This window comes from Akebia trifoliata, unplaced genomic scaffold (genome assembly GCF_017979445.1).
Source record: "Akebia trifoliata isolate Shusen 1 unplaced genomic scaffold, ASM1797944v1 Contig01319, whole genome shotgun sequence".
NCBI classification, from domain to species: Eukaryota; Viridiplantae; Streptophyta; class Magnoliopsida; order Ranunculales; family Lardizabalaceae; genus Akebia; species Akebia trifoliata.
Window position 1 is genome coordinate 23,040 of NW_028237667.1, and position 8,701 is coordinate 31,740.

The following is an 8,701-nucleotide window of genomic DNA, read 5'->3' on the forward strand; positions in this document are numbered from 1 at the left end:
TTTTAACTTGCTCATTAGGTTAATTTCTTAGTTTTCTAAAAATAGGCTAGTGTCAATTTTTCTTAATTTTCTCTATAATTTCTTTCACTTTAAAAATCCAAAAAAAATGAGTTTTTAATGTCACCTTTGGTCAACTATTGGTAACCATCTTAGGATGGGAGGGACAGGGTGCCTAATACTTTTTTTGTCCCTCAACTGAATCTCTTTGCCTTAGTTTTCTATGTAAACTAAATCCATTTATCTTTTGGATGTGTGAGTCACTACATGCCAAGAAAAGCAAATTTAAAAAAAAAATTACAGTGTCCATTCACACTTTAATTATGTGGTGGTGACTCTTAAACCCGTGTAGATAAGCTCAAAAATTCCCAAAGATTTTGAAGTCCACGTATCTACAGTCCTAAGAACCCGTGAGCCTAAAAGGGTGGATAAAGCATTCCATGTCAGTCTAAGGGAGTTGGAGCAGCGTCTTCCGACCCTGGCTCTTTAGTAGGTAGAAGAATTTGGGTTTCTTAGGGGCTCTAAAGAGTTTGTACTCCACTAAGCCGAGTTTTTGACTCGTTGGAAATTGGGAGTTCATCAATTCCAGCATGTAAATCAAGCAAAAAAAAGTTCCCAATCATCGGTCCAGGGGCTTTGTGATAGAAATTCAGGACCTCCCGGGTTAGGGGAGAGAGTGGAATCTTGAAGCCAGCTCGAAACTGATCCCATAAGACAATGGTGGTATCCTTTTCCCAAGTTTCCTCGGGTTTAGGTACCTCACACCATTCAGTGGCCAGAAACTCTAGAATAAAAAGCGTGGCTTAGAAGTCTTCCATTGAGGGCCTCACAGGGGCATAAGGCTTTTTGCCCATAATTTAAAAGGGTTTTAGGATGAAGAAAAAAAAGGGAAAAAAGGCTTAGTAAGAAGGGAAAACAACAGCTAAAATTAGGGAAAAGAGAAAAGACAAAAAACAAAAGGAGGGGTACCTGAGATGAAGAGAAGGTGAGAAGGAACAAACCAACATAACTTCAATTGAAAATTTGAATTGAGGGAAGCTTGAACCCTCGGAACTTCGAGGAAAAAGAAAAGAAAATGGCAAAGTTTCGATAGAGAAATAAAGAAAGAAAAGAGGATAAAATGGGGTTTTATTGAGAAAGCCTATATCGAGATCTATAAGCCATACTATGGTTGAAATCACTTAGAAGGGAGAGATCATAACGGGTTGTCGTTGCCAAGCTCCAAAATGAGGAGATCGAATGTCGTGCGCCTCGTGTCAACCCAATAAGGAAGCAGCACATGGAAAGAACCAACCATCCGGAATGTCAAGGGATGACATTGAGCGCAGGTTCATAATGAGATGATGACTCAGAACTACAGACTAATGAATAAAGGACACGTGGAACGACTAATTAATGCACACATTGGGAACAAGCAACCTACTTGATTCATGTTGTTTCAGAGACTCAAGATTAGGAATTTCTAAACTCAGAGGTAAGGTGGTATAATTTCTTAGAATGACGGGATACTCCCGACCTTTTGTGAAGGGGCATTGTGGAGGGTTAAATTCCCTAGCCTCTATGATAACAATAAGTGTCCTCGGAAGATGAGAGGTTTCACAGGGGACAAAATTTTCACTTCGTTATATTGATACCGCTCAGGGAAAGGGTCTTGAATGGAGGTCAGGTAAACAAAGTTCTTTGAATACAAAGAGTTTTAATCCCTCAATTCTTGGGATTTGAGGGCCACGATCTTAAAAGGACTCTAAATAAAGAAGTCTCACACAACTTTCATCCCAAAATAGGAGATAAAAGAGGAAAACGTGTAGAGGATGGATTCTTCCCAATAAATAGAGGAAGAGTTCCACACTAAAAAATACGCAATTCTTACTCAGAAAAATCCTTAAATTATTTCTATTTTCTGACTTTAGCATCGGAGGCTCTGTGGAATAGGAAATATCACAAGGAGTTGCAAATCATGTGATCGAGAGGTTGAGAATGAGAATCTCGAGGTAATCACAAAAATCACTTCGAAAATTACCATTTGAGCAAAACTTGGGCTTACAATATTACTACTACGTCATAATCACTATAAAACAACGGCCCAAGACCGTTGTTTTTGAACAAAACGACTACCGTCATAGTCGTCTAAGGCGTCGTTTAAAAAGGAGTCGCGTTAAAAATGCGACTGCCTGTAAATGTCGGAAAAAACGACGATTTTAGACCGTCGAAAAAACAACGGTTTAAGATCGTCGTAAAATACGACTGTTTAGACCCGTTAAAACCGACTGTTTAGACAGTCATAAAAAACGACGGTCTTAGGCCGTCGTTTTTCTTGATTTATATTTTAAAAAAATTACTTTTCTGAATTTGAAAATTAGAAAAATGGATCATTAAGAAAATTAATTTTCTGAAATACAAAACCACTGCAATGTATCAAAAACTATTTTGTACCAACAAAAACAATGAAAAACTAATATTTTGTGCGGACAGAGATAACGTGGATGTTGCTAAACCATTGTTGTGATGTTTGGATCCATCACCTCAGCTACCAATTTCCCTATATCGGCCAATAACTGCAAGGGATTCCGATGTAAACAAGTGCAATTATAAGCTCTGCAGGCTAAAATAGGAATGCAATAATTGGTTCAAGTCTTGCCATTCAAAGTGGTTCTTATATCAACAAATTACTAACAAAGTTTAAAACATACACTCCCCTTAATGTATCTTCGGACAGTTGCTGACCTTCAAAACCTTTAGATGAGACTCAAAACCAATGTTCCTCAATTCACAAGAAGATTAATCTGTCACCTCCTCACAGCACCTAATATCAAGGGCCTCTAAGTTTCTGCATAGCGAGAAGATGAAACCCAAGGAAGAATCAGAAACACTCGAACAAGCCTTGGCAACACTCGAAACCCCGATATCTCCAATATGGCTACATTTATTAATGTGCAAGCTTCTTAAGTTGCAACAGCTCTCAGCAATGGCAATCGGTCCCTTGTCATTGAGCTTTCTACAACAGGATACATCCAATGACTGTAGGCATGGAAGACCATTTCCAAGAGAAATCAACCCAGCATCTCTAGCACTTGCAACAAAGAAATATGAATTGACATAACTTGATTAAGCTTAATTAGAAAAAAAAATCACCAGTTAAAACAAAAGGTATGACAATACTCAACAAATTGAAAATTTTGATAAAGTTCTCAAATCCTTACAAGTAGCCAGGACTAGAGAACACATAACTTGATTAAGTTCTCTGCAGACATACTTGAGAACTCCAAAAAACATACAGAAATAGATTCATGTTTCACCCAATGAACGCTAAGTACCAATTTGGGAAACGGGATTAAAAAACTCAGAATATTCTGCACACATACTAGAAAACAGACTCTGTAACATAATAAACATGATCCAATGAATGAAATTTGATAATAAAAATAAATACACACACTTGCCATCCACCAAGGAAAACGGCAACAATAAGTGCGACAGTTGGGGATGAGAAGAAGATGGTGTTGAGGAAATCATTGAACTACACCACACAACATCAAAACCAGCTCAATTCATAACTGAACTTGAATGAATATCGCTATAAGCTTAGGTGAGGTTGAAAAACACGTACCCATCCAACTCCGGTGTGAGTTGGACCATGAAAAGCAGTGGCAGTGTATTCCCGGAAGTATTGGGGAACAGATAGACCCAAGAACAGTGAGATACCCGTAATGAACAAGTTTCTCATTGAGTTCATGTTTGTGAACTGTAAAAATGAGAACCCCACCGACACTGACAGCAACAATAGAACATAAATATAGTTAGTCATCATTAGACCAGAAAACTGAGTTTGGTAAAGGACGGTTTGTTTTCACATACCAACAAGTCCAAACAAAACACATTGGTTTTGGTGGTCCAATTGAAGTAACTTCAACCACCTCAAGCATGCATTTGCAACCTATACAGCAAATGAAACAACAAACCAAGCATTTTACTCAACTAATTAGATAAACATCCGATGACAGTTGGCAAACCTCATTGGGGAAGAAGAATGATACCTGATTCTTTGGAATTAACCCATGAGACCTACAAATGATTTTGATCTATCCAGGAAAAAAAAACAAGTAAATAATAAATGGGCACTTGACATAAATGAGTGAATATGGCATTGTGAATGGTTACGGAAATTCAACTTGGGATATCAAATATAAGGGATCCATTGTTCTGGTCTGTTCTTCACATATTTTTTCAGTTGTTGATCATCCATGGATTCAATTAAGGTCGTCTATCATTTTAAACCAAAATGGAAAAAAGGAAAATAGAATAGGGCTACCAGGATGAAAGATGACTTTATCATCTTTGTGTGTTGGCCCCATCTCTTAGGTGAATCAGTCCACCTGAAATCCAACGGCATGAATGAGAACACGTGTCATAAAGTGATTTGATAAAATCACATATAAAACATACTTGAATATTTATTAAGATGAATTCACCAACATCATATCAATAGGGGCATGTTTTGTCTCAGCTGTTGGAAATTGGAATATAAATATATATGAGTCGTGATAATCGACCTGTTTTGTCTCACATATTCTGTTTTGTTACATTCCCTTCATTTTAGATGTAACTGATGTTAACTTCCATTGCAGACATACTCAAGCATTGATTGTTGATTGAAAGAAAGATTAATGGCCATGTAATAAAAGTGCAGCACAAGTGCCATTTGATTGGTTCATGTCTAACTCATGAATGTCACTTTGATTTTTACCAATACATAATAAAATTATAAACTTAACCTATCCAAAATTAAGTTATAAGTCAAAATAGTAAATCGATCAATTTTATTATTGGAATTTTGGTAAAATTCATTATGCTTGCAAGAGAACCAATAAGTTGACAACAATAACCATGGCACATGAGCTTGAATAATAGATAAAAAACTTCCTACTTTTTAATGACTTTATCCTACTCTCCATTTTTTTTTTGTTCTCTATATCCATTAGATATATTGCCATATTTCCCGAAATCAAACCACAATGACATGGGTACATAATAGACCACACAAATGAAACAACAGGCCTTGAGCTTCAAAATGTTTATATCATATGACATTAATAGTAAACATATTCTAAACAATCGTAAATAATAGAATCTCGACCACTCTAGGAATTCTTCTGCCAAGATTTGCTTTAATCCCCTTACCATTACTGTATATTTCCTTAACTTTAAAGATCACCCGGCCATGTCTAGCTGAGTGGTTTAATGCTACCATATGTCACTCTTGCTGAGCCCTATTATGGACTCAGGGGAGTTAACATGTGGGGGTCTCCAACTGGAATCAGTCATCCGCCAAATGAATTATACTAATTTTTATTTTTTTAATATACTATCCATTTGGTCAACATCCTCAGACATAATTATACACCCACAAATATAATGATACTTGATTAGATATTCCTAGCCAAATATATACATCAATGATCAACCAATTGAAAAGCAGATTGAAGAACTAAATAACAAAACGTTGTTCTGTCAGTGATAGCTGAAGAAGAATTTTATTGTAAGACATATTTCAAACATAGATAAATTTTGGTACTAAATAATGAATGCAGATCTGGATTAACTATTCCAGTAAACGGGATTTAGAATCGCAATGGAATCAAATTCATTTTTTGAAGATGGTTTATCCTCAACTGATCACACACACAGGTTCAACCTAAAATTAACAGGATCTGTTAAAACTATCTATTAAAGGAAAAAAAATTGTAACAAAAATTCCGGGGCTTCTGACCATCAAAGAGAAAATTTTATTAAAAGATGATTTCAACTTAAATACCTTGGATAACAGGCCATCCTTTGCTAATTTATAATTACTATCTGCATGATTCTTCGCCACTACACGCTCATCAACCCAAAATATATACCACTTGGCCCAATCCACGGTCTTCTTATAAGGAGCTTCACAGAGTTTTCTGCTACAAATCAAATTATTAGCCTCCATAACCCTAAAAAAAAAAAAATTTAAATGTAAAAAAAAAAGTAATACCCCATAAAACTAATGAGAGAACCGCCGGATAAGGCGATTGCAAAGAATCCCCTCTTCTTTACCGACACCTCAGATAATTCAGCAATGTAGTCTGCCAATTGGGTGGCAAGTTCTTCCAAACTGTCGTAAATCCATGGAAGAAATCTTAAGAGGTTTATCGAACCCAAGTGACAAATTAAAAGAGTAAGATTACAAGGCCAAAACTCATCTAGAATATTAGAAACATCACCTAAAACATTAAGTAGCTATGCTTGTCTTTCTGAACAACAACAAACTCGATTTACCAAGGATCTTGGAATCAGTTTGGCATACAACTTGGTTGCAATTCTGCTAAATATCCAAAACTCATACTGAATGATCTTGGTACCCAACTGCAACAACATCAACAACCTCCTCTCTAATCACAGCTCTAAATCCTCTTATAGACTCAGAGGAATCCACCGGAATTTATTTCCAAGACAACAATGTCATTTTAGTCCATATCAGAAAAAAAAAATTATCTAATAAAAATGGTATATTTTACAATAAATATTTTATTTATGATTTTTTTTAAAAATCTTTCCCAAGTTTTTCATTTTTGCAACCACAACCCATGATTCAACATATTTAACAAATTTTTTTTTTTTTTCTAAGCCAATTTCATTAATCCTTTTAGCAGTTTAAGAAATCCATCCAAAAACACACAAGCAACAAAAATCAGATTCTCTTTTCCATAATAAATCGATTGAACATCTCAAATTGTAAGAGTGAATAGAAAGAGAAGACCACTAACTTTGATCAATTACTCATATTATGTATATTAATAACACTCATGCTTAGCAAAAAAAAAAAAAACAATGATAATAAGAACATCTATGCCTTAAAACAGTCACGTTTTTGCATCTTATTAATTTAACAATTTAGCACCCTTTACTCCAAATTGTGATACAATCTGTGACTACAATACACTGTTGAAAATATCTATGCAACATGTTTCATTTCAAAGGAGATGAGGGGGTTCAAGGATGAGGTGGTCATAAGAATAGACACAAGCAGATTATTTTTAATGTAAACTACCTGAGTTGGAGGCTTAAACACAAGTGAGTTTCCGGCTATCAAAGCAGGGGCAATTTTAGAGATAGCAAGGTTGACAAGATAGTTGAAGAGTGGGATTGCCAAGATAACCCCGAGTAGAATCTGCAATTAAATACAATCAAGTTATACAACCAATTATAGAACATTAAAATAAATAAGTGAACACTTCCATGACATTTTTAAATCTCATTACAGTTGCAAGATGGTTTTAATTGGATAGAACCTATATTTATTTCATAAAACTAATCAAAAAATTCAGTACATCTTAATATAAGGGAGTTCGTATACTACAAAATTGGTTTAGTTTTTCATGACATTCATTTGTAAAATATTTATTCCCTTTTGTTAAAATGTGAAACAACAATCTTAACAAGAGTAGATTTCCCAATTTCAACAAATAATTTGGCAATGTGGACATATTAGATTAAACAAATAATTTCAACAAGAGTAGATCATCTACCTAATGCTTAAATTGGATACTTCCCCAGCTAGTCTCATTTTACAAGTTTTCCAAATCATTCCCCCAGAAATGAACACATTAGAACTACTTAAGTCTTTCAAATATTAGTTTTAGATTAACTTCTAGTTGTTTAGTCACAATAGTGTTAGAAAACTCAATCGTGGCTAGGGATTTGTTGGTGGATCTTAGTTCTGTGAACATGATATGAATTACTACAATTAGAAATCAGAAGAATACTACAGAGATTGGAGTTCAAAATAAGAACACTTAAAATCGGAGATTTCAAAACATTCAAATTTCAAACAGACCTCCAAGGAAAGGAAATGATTTGATTGTATCTTTGGAAAAATACCAAGAAATCAGAGCGAATCTTCAAGAACACAATCATTTGCAGCAAAAACACAAAAAACATTGTGGCATTTATGGATGAATATGCTTCCACTAGACTTTAACAATCCAACTCAAAGAAACCATATCCATACTAAGAAATCTTCAACAACAAAGCAACCACAAAAGACACAGATGCTTAAAAATCAAAATCTAACCGATTTTAAGAAGAAAAAAAAGCAGCGAAAGCAGATCTACAGAATAAAACCAATATAACCTATAAAAAAGTGATGAAACACTCAAAAAAGCAAGAAAATAACCTCTTTCTTCAATTAAAAAACCTTTAATGCTTTCAAACATAAGAAATAATTTGAGATGGGCGAATCCGTACCTCTTTCTTTTTCAAATCTGTTAAAGATGACCCTAGTAATTTGAGAGAATCGAGAGAGATCAAACCCTAGATCAATGATTTTGAAATTTGATTGCGTCTGGAAACCCTAGTTATTTTTCTTCAAAATCTGAGATTTTGTGAGTGAGAGATTGAGCGAAGAATTAATGTTCAAAACTAGATCGATTATGTGAGTGAAAGAGAGTCGATCGAACGAAATCTAATGTGAGTGAAAGAGAGAGAACCGATCGAACGAAAATAAGTGAGTGAAAGAGGGAGATTCGATCGAACAATATCGACGAGTAAGAGAGACAAAGAGAGAGAGAGATTCGATCTTAGACAAACCAGTGAGTGAAAGAGAGAGAGACAGAGAGAGTCGAGAAAGAGAAAGACAGAGAGTGATCGAATAAAATTGAGTGTTTGAGTCGAGTCT

At 35.0% G+C, this 8,701-nt stretch overlaps 1 protein-coding gene across 2 annotated transcripts; it reads right to left on the reverse strand.

Moving 5' to 3' along the window:
• Positions 1-2,560: 2,560 nt before the first annotated feature.
• LOC147380537 (nucleobase-ascorbate transporter 2-like) lies at positions 2,561-8,535 on the reverse strand. Of its 2 annotated transcripts, none has more exons than XM_086431578.1 (8): positions 8,272-8,535; positions 7,076-7,195; positions 6,020-6,139; positions 5,810-5,945; positions 4,307-4,370; positions 4,032-4,076; positions 3,853-3,931; positions 2,561-3,765 (listed from the first exon to the last, which is right to left on the reverse strand). In XM_086431578.1, the coding sequence occupies exons 4-8, from the start codon at positions 5,824-5,826 to the stop codon at positions 3,572-3,574; spliced, it is 399 nt and encodes a 132-aa protein (XP_086287704.1). In that variant the 5' UTR covers positions 5,827-5,945; positions 6,020-6,139; positions 7,076-7,195; positions 8,272-8,535; the 3' UTR covers positions 2,561-3,571. The 2 variants fall into 2 exon arrangements, 1 of the variants encoding a protein (XP_086287704.1); XR_015175260.1 differs by having other exon boundaries at positions 2,564-2,824.
• Positions 8,536-8,701: the final 166 nt, after the last annotated feature.

Coding starts and splice junctions, on each gene's coding strand:
- LOC147380537 (XM_086431578.1), bottom strand. Junction 4,077..4,306: donor TAAAGTCATCTTTCATCCTG/GTAGCCCTATTC, acceptor TTTCCTGGATAG/ATCAAAATCATTTGTAGGTC. Junction 3,932..4,031: donor GGTTAATTCCAAAGAATCAG/GTATCATTCTTC, acceptor TTTGCTGTATAG/GTTGCAAATGCATGCTTGAG.